Source organism: Epargyreus clarus, unplaced genomic scaffold, assembly GCF_041222505.1.
Source record: "Epargyreus clarus isolate Ecla_fem2 unplaced genomic scaffold, WU_Ecla_fem_2.2 ptg000008l, whole genome shotgun sequence".
In the NCBI taxonomy this organism is placed as follows: domain Eukaryota; kingdom Metazoa; phylum Arthropoda; class Insecta; order Lepidoptera; family Hesperiidae; genus Epargyreus; species Epargyreus clarus.
The window spans coordinates 11774752-11800772 of record NW_027332216.1 but is presented as its reverse complement, the minus strand read 5'-3'; the positions used below and the strand labels follow the sequence as shown (position 1 = coordinate 11800772).

General features: G+C 33.9%; 3 protein-coding genes across 3 annotated transcripts in view; 2 read left to right on the top strand and 1 right to left on the bottom strand.

The window, feature by feature from the left end:
* LOC140744446 (uncharacterized) overlaps positions 1 to 26021 on the bottom strand; it is a 241516-nt gene that overhangs the window by 32305 nt on the left and 183190 nt on the right. The gene's annotated exons all lie outside the window — the stretch shown is intronic.
* On the top strand, positions 270 to 3560 carry LOC140744184 (ecdysone oxidase-like). Its single transcript, XM_073075679.1, has 5 exons — positions 270 to 277; positions 498 to 628; positions 1837 to 1970; positions 2147 to 3160; positions 3549 to 3560. The coding sequence occupies exons 1-5, from the start codon at positions 270 to 272 to the stop codon at positions 3558 to 3560; spliced, it is 1299 nt and encodes a 432-aa protein (XP_072931780.1).
* Positions 10418 to 13983, top strand: LOC140744179 (ecdysone oxidase-like). The gene is made up of 4 exons (XM_073075672.1): positions 10418 to 10428; positions 11358 to 11488; positions 11871 to 12004; positions 12325 to 13983. Exons 1-4 carry the CDS (start codon positions 10418 to 10420, stop codon positions 13921 to 13923), a joined length of 1875 nt encoding a protein of 624 aa, XP_072931773.1. The 3' UTR covers positions 13924 to 13983.

Sequence of the window (26021 nt, the reverse complement as noted above, 5' to 3'; positions counted from 1 at the left end):
AATTGTTGAATAATGAATATTTATAATTGTGTAACGGTATAAATACCATATGAATATAGTGCTTAAGTTAATGACTGAGTGTTATGTTTTTTGTGCGTAAAAAAATTGTCAGTCATTAAAAAGAAATATAATTTTGTGAAGACATAATTTGACCAGCATTTAATGTTGCAGATAGATAATAATTGGGGATAATCCGACAATTCTATCTTTTTGAAATGTTTAAATGATAAGTCTTTAACAATAAAATAACATTTTATTGTTGTACAAAAATGTATTGGTAAGTTTTTTTTCTACCTAAACAAAACATGTTAAAATCAAATGTCCAAATTTGTTTACAAAAGAAAATAAATTAGGCGTTCGAAGAAAATACAGGCGTTGTCACATGTTAAGTATGTATGAAAAATATTCGCACATTTTGTATGCAATAAAGTGTTTTAAATAAAAAAAAACATGACATCTCATTGAATAATATGTATAGTGAACTTCTTCATATCCAGTAATGTAAGCGCGGAATGCCCGTCGTCGACAACCGGGTATGCGGCGGATACTTTCTCAGCGGCGATCAACTACATCATCGCAGCGCAGTGTCTTATAAAAGAAGACTGGCCTCCTAACCGTGATGTCCCAAGTAAGTAGACAAGTATACTAGACATACGTACGTACGTTGATGATATATTAGTGATTAATGGAACTGTTTAAAGTTCGGTGACCATAGACCAATAGACAGTCAACTGTAGGCAGATTTTAAAATTCCGGAATAAACGAAAGATATAATACCGCCCCTTAGTCGCTCAAACTATTAATTGGACGCCCGAGCAGCAGCGGATTAATCAAATGTGCAGTAGCTTACGTACGTTATTGTCTACCCAACCCAACCCAATAGCGATTTCGGTCAATCGATAGATATTAGGCAATATTGGTGGCAATCGATAGTAGGTAATACGAGTACTGTCTCTCAGTAATAGTATTTGAAATATAGCAAGAAATATCCTCCTACTTAAAATTTTTACGCCCCTTGAATTTTTTTATTTATATATTATAGAAGTAGCGGACGAACATGCAGTTCGCCTGATGGTAAGTGAATATGCCGCCCATGGACATCTGCAAACATCTGTAAAATAAAATTAGGTTCCTACCTGATGTCGGCCATAGTTGCGCCGCTATCCATGAGGGCTAAGGTATAATGCCTCGGAAAATATGTCTCCCTTACCACACCTTTCAAACAAACACAGCAGCGCATAACACTGCTGTTATTGGGTAGAAATAGCCGCCGGAGTCGAACCACAGAGAATTCTGCTTTGATCTTCTTCTAAAATGCTACTCGGGGGACAAAGTTTAAAAGGCATATAGTAAATACACATTATATAATAGGAGCGCTGTAATTTGTATGACCTAAACTGACCTCCATTCTTATTTGCGTGCTTTTTTGCGTCTTTTAAATTTAAAAACACACCATAATTAAAAAGTAGCGTGAACACGTTTTAATTTTTTATTATTGTAAAGAAGGAAAGGAGCATGCACTATACCTCATGGTAAGTGACTACAGCGATCTATTGGCAGTTGTAATCAATCCTAGATAAGATAAGAGACCTAACTGAGGTCGACCACAGGTGCAATGCTACCTCTGAGGACTACTATGGAATACCGAGGACAACTATGCTTCAGTTATCAAACCCTGCAAATCAGAACATTGTAGCGTTTAACGTATAGCGTTAACATTTAATGCTGCTGTTACTAGGCAGAAATAAGTGTGGCGGTGGTGCCTGGCAAGTGGAACGATAGAGCGTTCTAGAATTTTCAAAATAACTTTGCAACAATATTTTTTATAAATTTCAGATTTCGCTCTATTCGATTTCATTATCATTGGAGGTGGTTCAGCTGGTTGCGTGCTAGCAAATAGGTTAAGTGAAGTACCAAAATGGAATGTTCTACTTCTGGAAGCTGGAAAATATCCACCCGTCGAAGCTATTGTAAGTTATTATACTTAGCTAAACAACTGGTTTACGGTTTTGAATCTTATTTCTTCAGGAATATATTATTTTCACTATTGAATTTAAGAACATTTTAATTATTAATGTGAAAGTAACTATTATTCTAATATAGAAAAGTGCATTTTTTGTTTAAAAATGATAATATCTTCCAACAGATACCGAATATGGATAAAGCATTATACCACAGCGAGTATAGTTATCAGTACCATACTGTAAACAATGGCAGAACTAACCAAGCAAACGTCAACGGTACATGCTTCTGGCCTCGAGGGAAAATGCTTGGTGGATGCAGTGAAATTAATGGAAAGGTATACATCCGAGGAAACCGAGTTGACTTCGAAAATTGGGTGGCAGCTGGTAATCCAGGATGGTCGCCAGATATCGTGGAATGTTATTTCAGGAAGTTAGAGAAACTAAAAGATGAAGAATTAGAAATAAATCCTTGTACTAAAAAGTTCTATGGGCACGACGGACCCCTTGTTATAAGTACGTATGATAGCACATACAGAGATCTGACTGAATATGTACTTACTGGATGGGATGACATTGGATTTAAAACCGTCCCTGATTTAAATGTCGCCTGTGTTATGGGGTCAGGAATAACTAGAGTTACCGCATATAAAGGTAAACGTGTAGGAACTGCACAGGCATATTTGATTCCTATTCGGACAAGAAAAAACCTAAAAATTTTAACAGAAGCCTTTGTCACAAGAATACTTATTAAGAACTCACAAGCATATGGAGTTGAAGTTGATGTGAAAGGCAAAAAACACCGATTTTATGCTAGGCGAGAAGTAATTTTAAGTGCCGGAACAATAAACTCACCTCAACTTTTACTTTTATCCGGAATAGGACCTGAAGCAGAATTAAAAGCTAAGAATATTAATTGTGTAGCTAATTTGCAACACGTTGGTAAAAACTTACAGGACCATCTCAGTGTTCCTATAATTCTGGGTGCAGACAAACCAGGAGAATTAGATCTTCGTGAACAGCATTTCGATGACCTAAAATATCTTCATAATAGAACTGGACACTTAGCACAACATAGTTATGCTGATGTCCTGGCGTTTTATTCCCGTGATAAAAACGCATCCTATCCGGAGTTCGAAAATCATCTTCAAATTTTCTGGAAAAACTCTACCAATCTTAAACAATATTTAACGTCGATTGTGGGTTACAAAAAAGAAATTGTTGATTTTCTTTTAAATGAAAATAAGAACCATGCTCTTTATAGTTTTGTATTTAACTTACTACATCCACACTCAAGAGGTACAATGGCTTTAAAAAGTAATAATCCGTATGATCATCCGCTTATAGATGCAAATTATTTAAAAGATCCGAGAGACTTACAGGCTACTGCTGATGGTATAAGGATGTTAACGAAAATCGTCCATTCAAGATACTTCCAATCAATAAAAGCTTATGTATGTCGGATTAAATGGCCCCCGTGTGACGAATTTGAAATGAATAGTGATTCTTACTGGAAATGTTACGCTTTGAATTTCTTATATACTATATATCATCCTGTTGGAACTTGCATAATGGGCCCTAATCCAGCCGACGCTGTAGTGGACCCTCGTTTAAGAGTACATCTTATAAAGGGCCTTCGTGTTATCGATGGTAGTATAATGCCAAACATAACTAGTGGGAATATTAATGGACCAATAATGATGATAGCAGAAAGAGCTGCTGATTTCATAAAGGAAGATCATGGCATAATAATTAAGGGATCATGTGAGAAATCCTCAGTAGAATTATAATAGTACATCATCAATGCAGAAATCAAATCAAAGAGAATCAAAGATTCAAATATACTAATTAGGGTTGAACTAAGATACATTTTCTCTATATCAACTTAAACTTATTCTTCACTGTCCCTTAATATATCTTTAATGAAAATTTAACTTTACAATTATAGTATGTATTCATAAAGTATGTATTCGTTTTGTTAAAATAAATTGGATCTCGCTTTTGACAGTAATTAAAGTTTCAAACAATCCATTACGTATTTTTTTTTGGACTACCTTTTCTTGAGAAGTTTAGATTAAAGAATAAATTTGAACTGCAGGAAATATGACAATTCTCAATATTTGTCTTCAAATTTACGACTGTCCTGAGTTAAGTGTATTGACGTTGCAGTTTTAAAACTCTTATCCTTACTAATCCTTACTTCCTTATCCTTACTAATATTATAAATCCGAATGTAACTCTGTCTGTCTGTCTGGTTGTCTCTTCTTCACGCCTAAACCACTGAACCGATTTTAATGAAATTTTGTACAAAGATAGTCTGAGACCCGAGAAAGGACATAGAATAGTTTTTATTCCGGAAATTCCACGAGAACTATGGATGGTGATCTAAGATCGATTAATCGGAGAATTGATCTTTTGGACCCAAAACATCGATTATTTTAATCGATATTAATAAGGATTGAGTCGTAAACTATGCATTTAATCAAGTGATAATCTTTAGCAAAGTTGAAGGTACGAATTTTCAGTTTTATGTATGTTACTATGTTATACTATTTTCTTTTAAACGCGGGCGAAGCCGAGGGCGAAAGCTAGTTATTTATAATATAGATGTAGCCTGATGGTAATATTATGGTAAGTTACTACTGCCAAGCAAATAATATTAGACTTCTGCCTGAGACGGTTACAGATGCATTGCTACTCCTAAGGACAAACTTTGGACGCCTCGGATAATTATGACTCTCACATAAATTAGTAAAGATCACTCACTCCTAACAAGAAAATGTAACTAGTTTTGACAATTGAATTTGTCGCTGTCATCTATTTTACTGTTAGAAAAATATTTAAAAAATGTAGTTTTTAGATAATTTACGATTAAAAAGATATTTCTCCTCACTTTTTTTTCGATTTCATGTTTTTGCACTACTTAAGTGCAGATGTCGGCATTGTTCCGCGTAAATTACACCACGACAGCCATTACATGATTGACACGTTTATCAGCCGTTTAAGCCATTTAATGGCTCCCTTCAATTACAAGGCGGTGAGATATCTGTACTTATCTATGCTCTATCACCACACAAATCAAACAAATCAGAACACAGCAGCGCTTAAAACTGCTATTATTATTAAATTATTAGCGTGACAATGGTACCTCCGGAGTTGATATACAAAAGGTTCTTCCACCTTCAATTACCATTGAATATTGAACTATTTTTCAAGCTGGTTATGAAGCTATTTAATACAGTACAATGTTTTTAAAGTTTACTTTATATTTAACTTCTGCACCTTAACCAATACGTGATTCCATAGTAATATACGAGAGCTCGTGCTACTATCTCGTTGGAAATGCGATGAAAATGGTTCTTTTCAAACTTGTTTCAATAGTGGTGTATTAAATGTGAGCTTTTGTGTTTCTTTTGTCATCTCCCCCTTTATTCGAGCTTAATGAAGTAAAGTGGCAGTCTGCTATTATAGTTTATTATATTTTGTTGCAAGAATTTTAACAAAATAAATACATTGTGTTGGTTGTGCTGTTCCATGATGTTGATTCGACTTTATTACCACCATTTTTGTACAGATTATACCTCGAAGTGCCGTGAAAATAAAAGAAACGAAAAATAAAAGTTGAAGTTGATATAAAGACTGGTGTTGAAATGCGTGGAGATGAACATTTTTTTCAAAATTTTGAAGGTGGTAGAACCCTTTGTGGTTTGACTCCAGCGGCACCATCGTCACATCTATTTCTGCCTTATAACAGCAGTGTTAAGCGCTGCTGTGTTCTGGTTTGAAGGGTGTGGTAAGGGAGACATACTTTTCCGAGGCGTTCCAGCTTAGTTCTCAGGAGTAGCGGTGCATCTGTGGCCGAGCTTAGGTAGGAATTATCTAATCCTATCTGGGGTTGATTACAGATGTCCATGGGCGGCAGGAGCCACTTGACATCAGGTGGACTGCATGCTTGTCTGCTACTCCTATATTATAAAAAAGTGTGAAGAAGTTTTTCCGTCTCTGTGTAAGGGTGTGGATGCCGGCTCATTTACATAATACGAGGAGATCATTTTAGTTCTAAGAAGTGGCAACGTAACTTCAATCGGTTTCAGGTTGAAATCGATATTCAAGCGAAATTGCATACAACTACTGGGAAGGTTTTACTCGCGATAACCGTATCTATTTCCTCCTACGAAACTATAATTAGTTTATATTAAAAAATTGGACCCCATAACAACAGTAGGACTATAATAGAGTGGGACCGTGGTATATAATGACAACCTTTTTTTTTGTGCGAGTACTATGGGAACATTAAGCAACAGTAAACTAGACGAAAACAATTTCTTAAAACATAATTTGTGTTAAACGAATTTTTCGATGATAACAGTTCAAGTGTTTCGATAAATTACATGCACCTCCTTAATTATACGTTGATAACCAATTTTCGTAAGTATGCCAACATTGCACACAATTATGATAACCGTTTACATATTTTTTGTGTCATTGTTTTGTTTTTTATATTATTATAAATTAGTGATAAAGTACAAAGACATTTGAGGGGATCTATGACCCCGAAGCAGTGAAAGTAGTGGTTATAAATTCGGCCCCTCAATCTTGTTGTCTGAGGTTCAAATCTCCGACGACTAAGAAAATATCGTTAAGTAACCAGTCAAATAAAAATATTTCAAAAACTAATATTAGATAACATTTTGAAAATTATTATTGTCTTTTGGTCAGAAATGAACGGAAATTAAATTATAACATTTTGATCTTTACATTTTTAGGGTTCCGTACCCAAAAGGTAAAAACGGAATCCTGTTACTAAGACTTCGCTGTCTGTCCGTCTGTCACAGGACTATATCTCCGGAACCGTAATAGATACACACATGAAATGTTTACAGAGGATGCATAACGGTGGCCGTTATAGCAACAAATACTAAAAATAAAATAAAGTTGAATATTAAAAGGAGACCCCATACAACAAACCGGTATTTTTCGATCTAACTGTTAATCCGTACTAGGAAGACAGTTGATTTTTTTACAATCCATTTAATACTATAATTGGTATTATAATAAATAAGAAGTAACAAATAAGAACCATAAAACATATTTTAATACAGTTATTTTAATTTTATTATACGTTGTTTACGTATCATTCATCATCACCCCAAAGCCAAATATTGTTTCATATAACTAAGTATTGTTGAAAATAATAAAATGAATATAAATAATGAACATTTGGTGGTACGGAAGCCTCCATGTGCGAGTTCAACTCGTACTTGGCGTATTTTTTTTATTTAAATAAATGTACTTTATTTATTTTATTAATTTGTTAAAAAATAATAAATTGATGAAATTCCGTGTTTAAATATTTGAAAAATACACGTTGTTTATATTTTCGCATAAGTTTTTATATTACCTTATATATAAAATTTTCGTGTCACAATGTTAGTTACCGTACTCCTGCGAAACGGCTTTACCGATTTGCACCAAATTTTATATGCATATTCAGTAGGTCTGAGAATCGGCTACTATCTATTTTTCATACCCATAAGTGATAAAGGCTGTTCACCCTTAACATTTTTTATTTATATGGCAACACAACGTTTGCCGGGTCAGCTAGTAATTTATAATACTTAGGTATACTGAAGTATAAATAACTATAGGTCCTACACTAAAGTTGTTAACTAGACAGATGCAAATAAGAGAAGTCCGCTAATGACGGACGTTCGTGTTTTAATTAGCACGTTTGAATTGCAAATGACTTGGCAGCATCCAGTTTGTAAGGATCGATCTGATAGATAGGTAAAGAACTTTTAACGTTTATTGACGAGAGAGGCAATGCAATGTTACTTTTAAACATTTTTAGCTTATTTCAAAGAATTGAGGCAATACCTATTTGATATCCTAACCTATTCTTAAGTGTTTCCAAAATTTGCCCACCAAAGATCAGAAATTCAAAATTTTTAGTATGCAAAAATATCAAATGGCAAGCAAAATATTGGTGGGACTGATTATTAATAATAGGCGTTAGTGCCATACACACCACGGTGCACCGGAGACGTAGATTACACCGTGTGTGTGGGAATAGACTTGAGCAGGTTTTTGAACCCATCACGGCCACCGGGGAGATTTTAGTGCGGTAAAAATCCCATATAACCCGGCATCGCTCCCACGGCGTCGGGTACCTTTCGAAGGTTTCCCCCTCGAAAATAAAAAAAAGACCGTAGCGTGTATGGCTTACATAAGGTAAGCCCTCCGGTAAGGCTCAGTGCCCTCTCAGTGTAAGAAGTTTATTAGAGTAAATTCCAATATTTTGAAGAATAATTTAAACAAGCGTACATTTGTGAAGTTTACAAACAGTATTCGGGTCACGCTCGGGAAATCCGTCCCAGTTTTTCCGTAACACTTTCAGCAAGTTTCCTGTTATCTTGTACGTTGTTGGTGCGAGGTTTAGTTGTAAACTTGGGTATACAAGTATTCGTTATGTAGACATTTTAATAACATGGTATAGTTATAAAACTTTCTATAATGTATTTTGTACTAACTGTTATTTTTTATAATAAAATGGTAGTAGCAAAAGAGCATGTAGTCCACCAGATGGTAACACCTATAGTCATCTATGTCATGTAATTTGTCTGGGATGCGTTTCTCTCACCTGGAGACTAATATGGAATGCCTCCAATAAGTACCTATGTCTCCCTTACAATCAACCCAAGTATCATTAACAGTGCAAAGGATGGTTAAATTATCTGTGTATATCGGGACATTTTTACTTCAATTGTTTTATGAATACTAAAGACTTCATTTATTAAATACTTGTATTGTCCATTAAAACTGACGCATGTCAGTCGCTGAACCCTTTGTATGAATTTTGGTGATTACTCGTAGATGGTCATCGTTTATATTTTCGCTCACACCGTGCCCTATGAAATTTTGCAGTATGACTTTCAAAAACGGAACAAATTTCACATAAAATGAAAAACATAAATATATTTTTTTTTTGTAATATTGGAGTATCAGACGAGCATACAGTCCACCTGTATTCTATGATATTCCTGATATTCCTAACTGAGGTCGAACAATCTAAAACTTATAGGCATATTATTCGTTGTTCTACAATAAACGATATCAAAACTAAAAAAAAACATGTTATTTTAATTATTATCTGCCTGTTTTTTCTGCTACTGACATCGACTGAATTTATGTTCATAGATAATAAACTGGATAGGGTTCCCGCGTAAATATATCGAACGGTCGTATGCGGTATACACTGGTGCATCTATATAAAACTTGCACATAATATAGATTAAATTGTTGCAATACAAAAAAAAAAAAAAAAACTAACACTAGAAAATAGCGTACTAAAAAGTTTTGAAGGTGGTAGAACCCTTTGTGGTTCGACTTCAGTGGCACCACCGCTACACCTATTTCTACCTCATAACAGCAGTGTTAGGCGCTGCTGTGTTTCGGTTTGAAGGATGTGGTAAGGGAGACATACTTTTCCGAGGCGTTCCAGCTTAGTTTTCAGGGGTAGCGGCGCATCTGTGGCCGACCTCAGGTAAGATATCTAATCTTATCTGGGGTTGATTACAGATGTCCATGGGCGGCAGTAGCCACTTACCATCAGGTGGACTGCATGCTCGTCTGCTACTTTTATATTATAAAAAAAAATAAGATAAAAGGAAATATTCTTATAGTCGTAGTCGTATGCCATAGTGTAAAGTATAAAGATAAACCTTTAGGATAAATCGGCTTGGCTCTGAACGTGCTCTTCACTTCACTTCACATGGGAACAACACGACACAGCATCGACATTAAATTTCTGTCAGATTTGTCAGTGCTGGCCATAGACATAAATGTAAATAGATAGCGCTAGAAATCTGTACGAAATCAAGCGTGCCACTTTATTTCTATTGTAACTTCGTCAGGACATTTTAGTGATTCTCCGAGTAAACCCAATTTAAAGAGTAACAATCTGAAATAAAAAAAAATACATAAATGAATATATCGAAAAGAGCTTTAGTTATCGTTTTTTATTGTGTCGGTGCCGTGTCGTGTCGTGTCGTTCCAGTGAAGAAGAACTAATTGGCCAGTACGTGACGGCTGACGTCATCTACATACATGGTTACAGAAATTTCACTTTTATTTTTCGATTTGCATATTTATGTCATTAGATAATTACTTATTGAGTTAATACAAGAACACTTGATGATAGCTATTTTTTTTTTCAATAAATAATGTATATAAATTGCATCGTAAAACAGAAGGTACAAACACCATCAATTAGTGTCTAACTTATTAAATGTGTGTTAGGTATTTGGTAATAATATTAATTTGCATTGTATTATTGTAAAATAATATTGTATTATTAGGATATTTACTAGTTGGGTCTCATCATGCAGATTTAATTTTTGAAATGTTTTGAATATTACAAAAACACATTATCATCATTAATTTATTAATCGGTGAGGATGACATGTTGGTAAGTAATTATTATTTATGTTATTATTTATTTATGGCATTATTAAAAAATATAATTAAATACCAATTTGCAATACTACCACCACTACCGCCACACCTATTACAAGGTGGTAGAACACTTTGTGGTTCGACTCCGGCGGCACCACCGCCACACCTATTTCTGCCTAATAACAGCAGTGTCAGGCGCTGCTGTGTTCCGGTTTGAAGGGTGTGGTAAGGGAGACATACTTTTCCGAGGCGTTGCAGCTTTGTCCTCAGGGGTAGCGGCGTATCTGTGGCCGACCTCAGGTAGGAATATCTAATTCTATCTGGGGTTGATTACAGATGTCCATAGGCGGCAGTAGCCACTTACCATCAGGTGGACTGCATGCTCCTCTGCTACTCCTATATTATAAAAAAAATCTTCATCAACTTTTCTATCCCACTGCGGTTTTCATTTAAATAGATTTTATGGCCTTATAATTTTACTAGTTTTTGCCCGCGGCTTCGCCCGCGTTTAAAAGAAAATAATATAACATACTAACATACATAAAACTAAAAATTCGTACCTTCAACTTTGCTAAAGATCATCATTTGATCAAATTCATAGTTTACGACTCAATCCTTACTAATATCGATTAAAATAAATTAATCGATCTTAGATCGCCATCCCTAGTTCCCGTGGGATTTCCGGGATAAAAAACTATCCAATGTCCTTTCTCGGGTCTCAGACTATCTTTGTACAAAATTTCATTAAAATCGGTTCAGTGGTTTAGGCGTGAAGAAGAGACAACCAGACAGACAGACAGACAGACAGAGTTACTTTCGGATTTATAATATTAGTAAGGATGATCGCTTCCATAAAGTGTTTGGAAAAAAATAAAATATTGTGTTCTTTTATCCAGTTTTTAAATGACATAAAAGTTTATGTTCCTTATTTAAATTATCCAGTGACGTCAGCGGGGTATGCCCGTCGCCGACAACCGGGTATGCGGCGGATACTTTCTCAGCGGCGATCAACTACATCATCGCAGCGCAGTGTCTTATAAAAGAGGACTGGCCTCCTGAAGCTTGTGTCCCAAGTAAGTTTATAAGCGATTTGAGATTAACAACCGCTTTATATGGTTTATTTTTACAGAGACGAAGTGGTGATAAAAAAATTTAAAAAATATATACGTAAAATTACATGATTAACTTACATTAGTGGAAGAAGTGGATTTAAAACTATTTAATACGAGTACATAGATTTAGTAGGAAACTATTTAATTCAAACTGTTTGGTAAAACTACCGTTACTACATTTGCTCATTGAAGCTTTATGAATGTGAGGATTGAAGTGCACAAGGGCCATTTTAGTGATTAAACTAGTGGTTCATCTAAATTTATCAATTTGTATGGACGGGAGTGACCGTTGAATGTTTGGTGAATTGAATATTTTACTCTGAAATATTTTCATCCATTCCAGATTTTGCACAATTCCATATTATCATCATTGGAGGTGGTACTGCTGGCTGTATACTTGCAAATAGGTTAAGCGAAGTGCCCGAATGGAATGTTCTACTCTTAGAAGCTGGAAAATATCCACCCGTCGAAGCTATTGTAAGTTATTCTCGTGTTATGAGTAAAATCATTGCATTGTACCTACTTAAAATATTATGAAAAGTTAATATTATTATTCAATTAGGTATCCACAACAAAACGAACGGCAAGATATCACGAAATAACATATACTTAACATCTAAAAGATATATTATTATTTTTGTACTATGGCTAAAGAACTTATTATAATACAAATTCAGTCACTTATTATAGTTAAAAAAATGCACCTTCATAGACGTACATATTTCTTTAAGATAACGTTTATCATAATTAATTTATGTTATGGCCATATTTATAAAATAATATGTAAATATCAACAGATACCAAATATGGACAAAGGATTATACCGCACCGAATACGATTATCAGTATTTTACTGAAAACGATGGTAGAACAAATCAAGCTACCATCAATGGTTCCTGCTACTGGCCTCGAGGGAAAATGGTTGGTGGGTCCAGCGAAATTAATGGGAAGATATATATTCGAGGAAACCGACTTGAGTATGAACAGTGGGCTGCAGCTGGTAATACAGACTGGTGTGCTGAAGTCGCGGAATGTTATTTTAGGAAATTAGAAAATTTAAAAGATGAGAAATTGGCAAGAAATCCTTATATCAAGGAATTCTATGGTGATAGTGGACCGGTTAATATAAGTACATTTGATAGCACATACAGAGAACTAACTGAGTATGTTCTTAGTGGATGGGATGACATTGGAATCAAAACTGTGCCAGATTTAAACGTCGCTGGTGCTATGGGATCCGGAATTTGTAGAGTAACCGCTTATAAAGGAAGACGTGCAGGCACTGCGCAGTCATATTTAGTTCCCATTCGCACAAGACGTAACCTAAAAATTATAACTGAAGCATTTGTTACGAAAATACTTATTGATGATTCGTCACGAGCATATGGAGTTGAAGTAGATGTAAAAGGTAAAAAACAACGTTTTTTGGCTAGTGACGAGATTATTTTAAGTGCTGGGACAGTAAACTCACCCCAGCTGTTACTTTTGTCCGGAATAGGACCCAAAGAAGATTTGACCTCTAAGAATATTAAGTGTGTAGCTAATTTGCCGCAAGTTGGTAAAAACTTACAGGAACATATAAGTGTTCCTATATTCGTGGCTGCAGCCAAGCCCGAAGAAATGAATATATATGAACAGTTTTTCGACGACTTGAAGTATCTTCATAATAAAACTGGACGATTAGCACAAAATAGTTTTTCTGATGTCACAGCATTCTACTCCCGGTCTAAAGATGCAACGCTTGCAGAGTTCCAAAATCAACTTCAGATTTTCTGGAAAAACTCTGACACATTATATCGATACTTGACGACGGTTGTGGGTTATAAGAAAGAAGTTGTTGATTTTCTAATGAACGAAAACAAGAATCATGCGCTTTACACTTTCTTCTTTCTTTTACTGCATCCGTATTCTAGAGGTACCATGACTTTAAGGTCAGATAATCCTTATGATCATCCGCTTATATATTCCAACTATTTAAAAGACCCAAGAGATTTACAGGCCACTGCTGATGGTATAAGGATATTAACGAAAATTGTTAATTCAAGATACTTTAAATCTATCAATTCTCATGTAACTCGAATTAAATGGGAGCCGTGTGACAAATATGAGATGGATAGTGATGCGTATTGGAAATGCTATGCATTAAATTTCTTATTTGCCCTTTATCATCCTGTTGGCACTTGTAGAATGGGTCCTACTCCAAATGTTGCTGTAGTGGACCCTCGTTTAAAAGTGTATCATATATCGAACCTACGTGTTATAGATGCTAGTGTAATGCCAAATATAACAGGTGGTAATGTTCTCGCTCCCGTTATGATGATAGCAGAAAGAGGGGCAGAACTCATAAAAGAAGATCACTGTGTTATAACTAGAGGGGAATGTGAGAAAATAAAATAGAAATCTTATTAATATGGTTTAAGGTAAATAACAGGTACAGGGTAAAATTAAGAGTTAGTAGTTAAGCATGTGGGATCAAAAATGCGAACACTGAAATATTTAGAGATGTTGGAAGATTAAAATTTTGTATTAAAAGTTTTTGTGAACATAATAACTACTTTATTTATTATTTTGATATGGTTCCATGTTTAAAAGTATGTTTCTTTGTACAATAATATATATTTAAAATCTACAATGGGTTTTATTTTCCTCTTTATCACATAACTTAACATTGTTGCCAATTTTATGAACATATTGAATTCTATTTTCAGAATTACTTAAGACGATACACGTAAAAGTGTTTAAAATTGTTCAACTGGCACTAAGTATTTTTTGGTTTTTAAAATAAAGTTACTATTTTTAGATTTATTGTTGCAAAATAAAAAAGTATGGAAATCTTTAGTCCTATGCATAACTTAAGAAACGAATTTTATATCAATTTATTCACCTAGCATATCATCATCATCATCATCAACAACCCATTACCGTCCCACTGCTGAGCAAGGATCTCCTCTCATAATGAGAAGGATTAGGCCAAGTCCACCGCGCTGGCCAAGTGCGTATTTGAGTTGTTTTTTCTCTCTCAGGAATGCAGGTTTCCTCACGATGTTTTCCTTCACCGTTTAGAAAGTGATAATTAATATCTAATACGCACATTTTTTTGCAATACACGCATATTTTTTTGAAAAATCAGAGTGTCCTCGATGAGTGGCCGAGTTTCTTAACCAGTAGGCTATCACCTAGCATATATTACAAGTAATTTGTTAACAGTAAAAGTCTCTGCAGTTAATCAATTTCTTTTGTTTGACAATCCTTCACAGGGTGTGAAGGATTGGGAGTGAAAATATAAGCTAACCGCACGACTCTATTAAATAAATTGCCAGGAAAATGCAGGAATTTAACTGGGCCGTGTGTTATTCTTCATCTTACGAATGAAGAGATCCCGCTGTGAGAATTTAATTATAAAAAAAATTAGTATCTCAGATATACTTTGGGAATACCTACGTTTACTTATTGTATGTACTAATTCTTTACGGAGTTTCTTGTGCCATTTCTTTAAAGCGACATACGAGATCAATGAATGTATTACAGTCAATAAGTGACAACTAATTGAATGTAATACGGACGACTGTAATACAGTAATCAAATATTAAATAAAAATAGTCTAGATAATCAACTTTTTTCAAAATCAATTAGTAATAGGTACAGGTATTATAATACAAGACATGTATATTCATATTAGGATAGGCGAATATAGAGTAACAGGTTACCAGGTATTAGTCAAATAATAGAGACGCGTAATAGCGAGTCGAGCAGGCGAGTCGCCTCGTTATGACAATATTATTAGCCGGCCGCGGTCATCTCCTCTCATTCACTCGCCGTGCGGCCACAGTAGAAATATGGAAACTCCCTACAAGCGTTCGAAACGGCACACTCACACAAACATGCACCTGAAAACAACTAAACCTAAGGAAAATTTAATCACCTTCACCGGTTTACTTCTGTAATAGGCATGATTAATATCGTGCATATTCTCGAGATCTTGTATTTCATATTAATGATTGTAGATAATATTACCTACGCAGGTATCAATATTACATTGAGTAGCTAATATTTATCGGTTCACTAATATTTGACTAATACCCAGTAATAGGTATGGTATAATACACGATATACGATAGCTAATATATTCAATAATAGGATTACCTAAAAATAACCCTAAATTATAACATCTCTACTATTTAGCTATCGGGCAATATTAAATAGTTTGTCCGCACATGGTATCAGATGAAACGACCTAAATCCATCTGCAATCGGTTACCCGCTCGCCTTGGCTCCGCTTTGCACTTTAATCAAACGATTTATTTCTACGACGAGATCGCTTCATTAACTGTTCAATTTCCCTATTAATTTTGTTAGATCTAGATTTGCAACTCACTTTATAGAATCGGATTGAAGTTCTCTTGGGAATGACGATAATTGTACTGGTATTGATGATAATGATGGTTTTCAGGGGTAACACGATACACTGATTGCATACTTTTAAATATTTATAATGTGTTTGTTGGGAATATACGCTAAATAATAACCACGTGTTGCTCTATAAAAACAAAGTTTTATTTTAGCACAAAACGTAATATTTACACATATTTATCAGTAATAAATTTATATGTTACCTGTAAAAACAAAGAAACGACGATTAAAGTGTATTATTTCAATTCCAAATTCCCTTTTTAAATGTCCTTTAATTTCCAATACTGTGTATGAAATTTTACGTGTTCTTTGTTTTTTGACAGACATTAAAAACCTTTTCTTTGGCATAACTACCACAGATAATAATATAATAATCGTATTGCGCTATCAATGTCAACATTTGTATAACATAGGTTTTTAGTAAATAATTTAGAACGATAAAATAAAGGAAATATATTTTCTTTACATATTTTTGAAGTATCTCTTCTTTTGCGGCATTTGTGAACCATTATGACAGTGATTTTTAGAATACCGACAGATTAAAAAAACTCGATACCATGAAGTTGGGTTCTAAATATAAAATTTGCAGATAATATGTACTCGCAGATAGTTATTCTGGTAGGAATTTGATACGTTACGTTACAAGTTGTGTCGTTGTGTGTTGGTGTGTTCTTCTTAATAAATTTGAAAATATATTTTTTTTATTTGTTAAGTTATTTAAGAATGTACGATGCAGCGTTTTGCAGTCAATACCACTCTTATCGGACCCTTACCTTTTTACAAACACAGACCAGTAACAGAGCTTTGTGCGTTCGTCGCATAAACATGTTTATAAGCACTATTGCAACTAAGTGCTCAGCTTACTAAGTAGTCAGCTAAAAAAAAACATTTACTTAAATGTAGGAGCCGTTGCGACTGGTGCAAAATGTGTTCAATAAATCTGCTTCCCTGCTCTCATGAGCAAACGAGCTTCAAACCACATGCAATTGAATACGCGCCAGCAATCTGAACCAAGCTCTGCATTTGAACTGCAGGGGATTTTAATATATTTTTACGTGCTTTTGCTCACGACTTCATACTTAGAAATGTTGCATATTTTAACATGCAATGGATGCAACTAATCACCTTTTATCGAGCGTCAAATTTTCATACAAATTTTGAACTTTTGATGAATTTCCCATAATCTCTTAGTAGTGTTCATTTAAGTTACGAGTATTTATTGCACTTCTATGAAACTTTTCACGCTATTTCACCTTGAAGTTTCCATTCATAAAAGGGTGCAACATAATTGAAATTAAAAGGTACAACAAGTGAGTCCTCAGAAGTGGCAAGCGACAACGACTCTGTAATCGGCTTCAGACAGAACCTGATCTATGTATATGGAATTGATCCCAGATATTCACAGGTCTGGAGGAAGATTTAAGTGTTCAAGTTACTTTCAAATCTTGCGAATCTAATATAACAAAATTCTAATTTAAATTTTCCATAAAAAATATTGCGATTACTAAAACTGACTTCACTACATTTTTGACTTTTGCTGCTAAAATGGACCGATTTTGATCGTAAGGAGTTTCGAATCAGACTTCGACGGGAAGTTGCCTCTCGCTTCAAGTGACCTCTTGAACTTCGCTATTTGCCTGAATGCTCTGTTCCTCGTGGAGTTAGCAGCGCGCGAGATTTTATTGATTCAATCTAATTTATTCCTTTGCTGAATCAATTGAAAATCTATTGATTTTTACGTCGGAATTGAATTCAAATATTCGATGGATAAAGCGTCGCAAATATTTTTCCCTTATGTTAGAGTCTTGTAATGGTTCGGACAGACAGTTACATGAGGTTATATAACTTACTCGTACTTTATTATGATTTCGGAGCAGCAGACGAGCAGTCGACCTGAACGTAAGGGGCTATTGCCGCCCAAGGGGACATGCGTAATCAACCCGAATAAGATTAGATTCCTACCTTAGGTCAGCCATAAATACGCTTCTATTCCTGAGGACTAAGCTGGAATGCCTCCAAAAAGTATGTCTCTTCAAACCAAAACATAGCAGCGCTTATCAATGCTGTTATTAGGCAGCGATAGATGTGGCAGTGGTTCCGCCGGTGTCGAACCACAGAGGGTTCTCCCCTGTGTAAAAATTGATTGTGATTATGGTTCCTACCCTGTTAAACAATACAGAATCTACCACCATTCAAATAGTATATTATCATAAAATTGTACTTCACTGCATAGTCTCTTCAATGATAATGTTGACATGTAGTACACCGCCAGTCGTCAGCCTTGTGTCACGTATATTCAGAGCTAAAAACCTCGAATTCAAATAATTTAAAACAATATCCAACCTACTTATAGCGCCCCCTACCGGTAAATGTCATTATCGTTTTTCGTGCAGCCTGTGTACATTTATGATTTTTCAAAATAAGAAATAAAATAAGTAATTTATAGTAAAAATTGTTAATTTATAACAAATATGTCAATTAATAATTTATAAAAGACGTAGGTGTGATATATTGTGCAGAAAAGTTACAATGGAAAATAAAGAATTTTGACGAAATTATTCTGAAGACTTGTACTAGGCGGCCATTACGAATGCCGTCGCAAATTGAAAATGTATTATTTTCATTTATTAAAGATAAGATGATAATCTTATATATTAATGAGGAATGACAAGGTAAGTTTTTACATATATATTTTTCCAAGCAAAGGATTTTTAGATTACCATATTGTTCTGTAGCAAGGAATTTGACGTCTTATGTTTATTAACTAAGCTTGTCACCTATTTAGGTGATCTCGCTTATTTAAATCCTTATATAAATCTCGCTTATATAAAGCTATGAACATAGAAATAGGGTGCTATTTAGCCCCGTGCATGGGTACTAACCCGTTTATACTGAGTATTTACTCACATAAAAGAATCTACTATTGAGTAGAATATACCTAATGGGTATTCACCCGTTCAAATAAGGTTATGACCCTTACATATTGGATATTTACCTACATTACAAGAAATAGGGTGCTATTTAGCCCCGTTCATGGGTACTAACCTGTTTATATTGAGTATTTACTCACATAAAATAATCTACTATTGAGTAGAATATACCTAATGGATATTCATCCGTTCAAATAAGGGACCCTTACATATTGGATATTTACCTATATAACAACTATAACAAGATACTACTATTAAGTAGACGGATACAACAGATATTCACCCATTCTAATAGGATATTATGTCCTTTACATTGGGTAAATAACCTATATAACAAAATACTAATAATCAGTAGATAGACACAACTATTACCATTGAGTGGATGTAATGATTTTAATGAATGAACATTTTATTGAAGAATCATTCAGATTAATAATGTACCATGATACTGGATATAGAGATGACAATTTATATCCTATTGTAATACTCTAGAACAGGGGTTCCCAATCTTTTGTAACCCGCGGCGCAGTTACAAGTTTAATATTCTTTCACGGCGCCCTGTGCCCTGTCCTAGCTAATTATTTGAAGAAGACAGTCGAAAGAAATAGGTAACTACAATAATAGTAGTTACCTTAGGTTGATCGAAACGAATTTAAAACACCACAATATGAAATTGTACAAATAATAATAAAAGTAATTTAAACGGAAAACAAGAAGAAAGACAATATTTATTCAGTCAAATCAATGTGAAGGGTGAGCTAAGTGATCTCCGTGCAGTTTTTCAAAGCGGGGAATATTACTTGACACTGCTATTCTCATTTCTTGCTCCACATTGATCCGATATTTGTTCTTTACCACAGCTACATCTGAAAACCCAGCTTCACATAGATATGAGTTTGCAAACGGAATGAAAATTTTTAATGCTTTGGATGTTAAATTTGGATATTCATTTTGAATCGATGACCAAAACGCCAATATTTGTGGTGTCCAATGATTAGAGGAGCGACTCACGGCGCCCCTCTTTACTTTCTACGGCGCACCAGGGCGCCGCGGCGCACACTTTGGGAACCCCTGCTCTAGAAGAACCTAAATTTGGTTTAACCATTCATAAGAATTTGGTATCTAGGTAGATCAGCATATTAAAGAGTAATTTACTAAAGGAACTATCTATCTATCTAGATGGTGATAGATAGACTAAAGGAAAAAATAGTTTAAAGGAAGAACACTAGCCTCTAGGAAACTGTGGGACGGATAACACATGATTAGACTTTAAAAGTTGCACAAGTCGCAGTTACTATTGTAGCTGTAAAGAGTCAAAAGCCATGCCACATCAGGCGAATGCTTACTGCTCTCGAGCATTTGACATGATTGTTTCTTAATAATTTTAAATTATTTGCCTTTATAAAGATAATTTGCTATCAATTATCTTATTACTGGTGCTGGTCATTTATTATGTACAAGTACTGGAACAAATGATCGGCAAAATGGTTTAAGAAACAATGATTGTTCAATTCATATACATATAGTACAATATTTTATAATAACAAATATAACGAAGATATTTACACTTCATCCTATGATAAACTTCATCCAAAAGTTTGAGATACTCATACCAAATAGGGTCATTATCTGACTTACAACAAGCCTCATGCACAAATACCTGTGTCACAGAAAGGCTTGATCGAAGTTTCCTTTGGAATAAATCTTCAATCACAACAGATTTTTAGGTGAGTGGTTAATAATGTGGTCGATTATAATTATAATTTTAAAGACCAGTTGTAACAAATAACTATTGACCCAAGCTTTGCAAGTGGTTAGCTTTAAGAGTCTATTTGTATAAACACTTAAACTCATTATTCTCAAGGAATGAAGATTTTTTTTTCGAAATATACTCGGTATGTGTGTAGAAAGACTTCTCACATCAGTGATAACATATTGTTTACTCTTAACCAATTTTTTACAATAATTTTACTTTACCAACACCTGATGATGGCGATGTTGGTTTATATTGAATATCTTGGTCTTAATCTTGAGCTTTAAATAAAGCCTGGCATTCCACTCACTACTTACTATTGTTTTCAAGGAAGCATATTTGGATACTAATTCATGATTACCTTAAACAGTGTTTACATGTCTATGGTTAAATGGAAATTCTATGCATTTCAAGTTCTTTCCTTTGGTTTGAGCAGAACACTATATTTATGTTTTTACTAACCTTTTAAAAGATACAAGACCATACATAACTGATTAAGATCTAGGGACATTGTGTCAGTTATACATTTATATAACATAGTTCCTATTTGAAATGTCATAATAATGGACAAGGAACAATAACGACACTTAGTAATTTAGGATCATAGACATAATAAGCTATATCATTCCTTAGGATTTATTGGTTACTTAAAAGATAGTTTGATAATTGGAAATAATACAACTGTTAAGGTTGTTCATTGTATTATACAAGCAATAAATAAATAAAAAATCAACACAAGGGTGAAATAAAAAGAAATAAAATATATATATATATATATATATATATATATATATATAAAATAATAATATTAAAAAATAAAAATTATAATAAATGCAAAGATATGTATATATATATATATATATAACAATTTTAATAATGTTTATCAAAATACTATCCCTCTTACAGATAGATATAATTACAGGTGGTAGTTGTCATATTATTTTTATTATCAGGACACAATCAGTTATGTAACATATGGTCATTATTCTCGGTATTTTTGTTATTTGATTATAATAACAAATCCGATCAACCATTTAAAGTTAAATGCAGCGTTACTTGTGCTTAAAGATATTTTTTCAATAATCATCTTCAACACGGTGAAACCCTAATACGTGTAGGCAACTCCACATTTATCTCATATAGAAACAGCATGGTGTTTAATACCCACATTTAACCGTAATATCAAGGCACATATTGGATTTATTGAATACCCAAAAAATGTTTTTATTTCCCTAATACATTCAATAATTTCAGAATGAATTTGCTATCACTAAATCAAGATTATACATTGCGAATGAACACTTTGAAGGTTTTTAAATAGATTTATTTACTAGGAAACCTACAAGAAGTATGACTTACATGTCATGACTAAGGTTATACTATTTAAATGGATATATTCATTTTATTTCTAATAAAATAATTGTTGTTAAAGATTATCTCTGAACGGTTGGGGAGTTGTGGTAGTACCAGACTGGTCCAGACAGTCCTAAAAAATAGTATTAAAAAAAAAAAAAAATAAAAAAAAAATATATATATATATATATATATATATATATATATATATATATATATATATATATATATATATATATATATATATATATATATATATATATATATATATATATATATATATATATATATATATATATATATATATATATATATATATATATATATATATATATATATATATATATATATATATATATATATATATATACACTCCTTTGCAAAAAAAACGGGCGGGTTTGATTTTTTAACATTATTGGTAATAATTTAGTTCTTCAGAGGTTTTAATAGCCAAACTATGTTACTGGCACTTAATAAAGAGTCTGGGTATGAAAAAAAGTTCATTCCAAATTCAAAACTTTTGTTTTTTAAATTATTAATCCCTTTTTCATTTTGTGACACTTTTCGCGGGTTTGCGGTTAAAAGGTTATCAAGCAACTAAAAGTAACTTTTCGTTATTTTTAGTACAACAATTTATGTTTATCGCATAATTCTGCCTTATTGTGACTTAAAACAGATATCTTTGTGTCTATCGTAATGGCAGAAAAAGCAATGAGAGCTAGTAAAATTATAGCGCTGCTGGAAGAGGGGTGTAGCCAATGTTACGTCTCACAGCGGTTAAACGTGAGTCGTTCAACCGTACAAAGAACCTGGACTCGATACCAAGAGACAGGTTCCGTTCAGAGAAGGCAAGGTTCTGGGAGAAAACGTTGCACACAGCCGCGAGACGATCGCTTTTTAGTGACTCAGGCGCTGAGGAACCGCAAATGCAGTTACATAGACCTCAAAAGAAACCTTGAAGAGGTACGAGGAGCACAAGTTAGCCTATGGACTGTGAGGAGAAGACTTTTAGCTGCTGATATACGTAGTCGACGACCAGCGCGGGCCCCCAAGTTACTCCGTGAGCACCGGATTGCGCGGTTGAGGTTCGCTAGAAATTGCCTATCTTGGACACCAGGTAACTGGAGTAGCGTACTCTTCTCCGATGAGGCTCGAATTTGTCTGCATGGTGAGGACCGACGTCGGCGAGTGTTACGAAGACCAGGGGAACGCTATGCCGATGTGTGTTTTGAAGAAATCACCCCTTATGGTGGAGGGTCCGTTATGTTTTGGGCGGGCGTAACTTCCAACTATCGTACCGAGATAGTATTCATAGAAAATGGCTCACTAAATGCGCATAGGTACATAACAGAAATCCTTTCTCAAAATGCACAACCCGCACTGACTGTAATTGGTGAAGATGCCATTTACATGGACGATAATGCTCGGGCCCACCGTTCTGGCGACGTAGATGCTTATATGCAAGAGGTCGGTATTCGTCGTTTGGATTGGCCAGCGCGGAGCCCCGACCTTAACCCCATTGAGCATGTTTGGGACCTCCTAAAAAGGCGAGTACGATCTGTCCAACCACCTCCACAAAACATCAGAGAGCTTAAACGTGTAATCTCGACTGAGTGGGAACACATTCCACAGGACACCATCAAAAGCCTGGTGGGAAGCATGCCAAGACGATTACATGCCGTAATCGCTGCAAGAGGAGGTCATACTCGTTATTAATTTTTATTTTTTAATGTCTCTTTTATTAAAATACCATAAAAATACTCGTAGTCTTAATTTCATTATACCCATAAAAATGTCCATTTTAACACGGCTCTCTGTTTACATTGACTAAAACACCGATACCAGGATAAAAGTGTTAAAAAACTAGATTCTCATTGATAATAAGAAATTTCTAGTCATCCAAGCTAATGACATACTAAAAATATAATAATATTTACCCATAGAAAAGCTAAGGTAAAGTGTGTGTGTAAGGTGCCCGTTTTTTTTGCAAAGGAGTTTATATATATATATCTAGAATTATTTTTGTTCTTAAAATGCATATTTAGGTTTTCTATCCTCCATATCCCAAGTATGCTATTACTTGGGATAGTTACATCTGATGTATAAATATTTTTAGCGAGTTAAGTGTAAAATATTATATATTATTTAGTGGAGATGAAGAAAAAATACTATTTACTTTTTTTTTGGTTATTGTAATTACTCATATAGTAAAAAAAAAAAAAAAAAAAAAAACAATAATAATATATAAGTAATACATATATATATAAGTAATATATAAAAACAATAGATATCGTATATATTATGACGTTCACTTGGTGTAAGCCCGTGAATGCCATTATTACTACCGATTTGCCTACATCTGAGTCGAGACTTCTAAAAAGTATACATAAACATAATAATAACATTATTGTATATTAACCAAATTGCTTGTCGGAAGATATTGTATATTAAATTGCCACATGAATTTAAACCTTACTATAACCAGTGTTCAAACAATCTAGTATTACCATTATTTCATAGTAATCATAGTATTTGTCCAGCACATCCTTAATAAAATCACCTAGATAGGCCTAGTAACACTTGAGAGTTACAAGAATAAGTTTATTTCTTTTATGTAATCTTATAATACAGTGACCTCCCAGACGACAGTTTCTAGATTTTATCAACCACGGAGGATGATGGCATTGATATATCATTTTTTACAATACATACCATTAGAGAGCACGCATTACCACGCTGCTACGCTGACGTCTAAACATATGAGTGTCAGTTAAGACCCTCTTAGAAGGATAGCTGAATGGATCAGATCTAAGTTCAATTTTGTAGTAGAGACGTTACATCAAACGTATACTTGATAACTGTAATTAATATTTAAATAGATATATTAAATTAGGAATTTTAAAAATAATAGGATTTAAATGTTTTTGTATTTTGTTTAATAGGCTCGTTATTTTACAAATCTCTAAACATCTACATGTCAACATTATCATTGAAGAGACTATGCAGTGAAGTACAATTAGAAATTAAACGAACTTACCTAAGTGAAGTTCCAATTTCAATTGTACGAACTGCATAGTCTCGAAATGATATTATAACCCACCCACCCATACTTATATACGATAAGTATTACCCATAATATCATCTATGTTGTAAAATAATCGAGCTAATGAACTTACATCTTGACCCCAGGATCTCTAAACTTAATGACATTTACCGGTAGGGGGCGCTATAAGTAGGTTGGATATTGTTTTAAATTATTTGAATTCGAGGTTTTTTGCTCTGAATATACGTGACACAAGGCTGACGACTGGCGGTGTACTACATGTCAACATTATCATTTCGAGACTATGCAGTTCGTACAATTGAAATTGGAACTTCACTTAGGTAAGTTCGTTTAATTTCTAATTATCGATGACATCTAAATATTAAGTTTATGGAAAAGTAAAGAATATGGAATCTATAATAAATCATCTACGACTACACATACATCCAGATGAAACTGGTTAAAACCGCATGCAATCGGTTACCCACTCGCCTTGGCCTCGCTTTGTGTTTAAATCAAGCGATTTATTCCTACGTCGAGATCGTTTCATTCAGATTAGGCGGCCTTTAGCCCGTTTAAATGTTCCATTTGCCTATTATGTTCTGTTTAATCGAGATTCAAGTCACTAGGATTGCGGGATTGAGCTCTTAATGACATTGATGCTCAAAAATTAAATGAGGTGTGGATGAGATTTGGTCACCATAAACGATTTTTAGTTAAAGTTTTTTTAATAATAAATGCTCGTCTAATTTGTCAATCAAACTTCCATAACCATCAACATTTACAATACATCTTTAAACACTTATTTATCACACTTCCATTATAAGCAAAAATCAAATGACGTTTGATAACTCCAAGCAAGACTAAATATTTCAAAAATATAAAAAGCAAAATATTTAAAAGTAACTTAAATTATAAATAAGCAGCAATTATGTTGATACTACACTATTCAATTCATATGAATAATTAATTAATTATTATTTTTCAGGTGAAAATGATAATAACT

Excerpts from the sequence above, each read along its gene's own strand:
- LOC140744184 (XM_073075679.1), top strand. Across the intron at positions 629-1,836 it reads TCCTAACCGTGATGTCCCAA|ATTTCGCTCTATTCGATTTC; the intron begins GTAAGTAGACAA and ends TATAAATTTCAG. Across the intron at positions 1,971-2,146 it reads ATCCACCCGTCGAAGCTATT|ATACCGAATATGGATAAAGC; the intron begins GTAAGTTATTAT and ends ATCTTCCAACAG.
- LOC140744179 (XM_073075672.1), top strand. Across the intron at positions 11,489-11,870 it reads TCCTGAAGCTTGTGTCCCAA|ATTTTGCACAATTCCATATT; the intron begins GTAAGTTTATAA and ends CATCCATTCCAG. Across the intron at positions 12,005-12,324 it reads ATCCACCCGTCGAAGCTATT|ATACCAAATATGGACAAAGG; the intron begins GTAAGTTATTCT and ends AAATATCAACAG.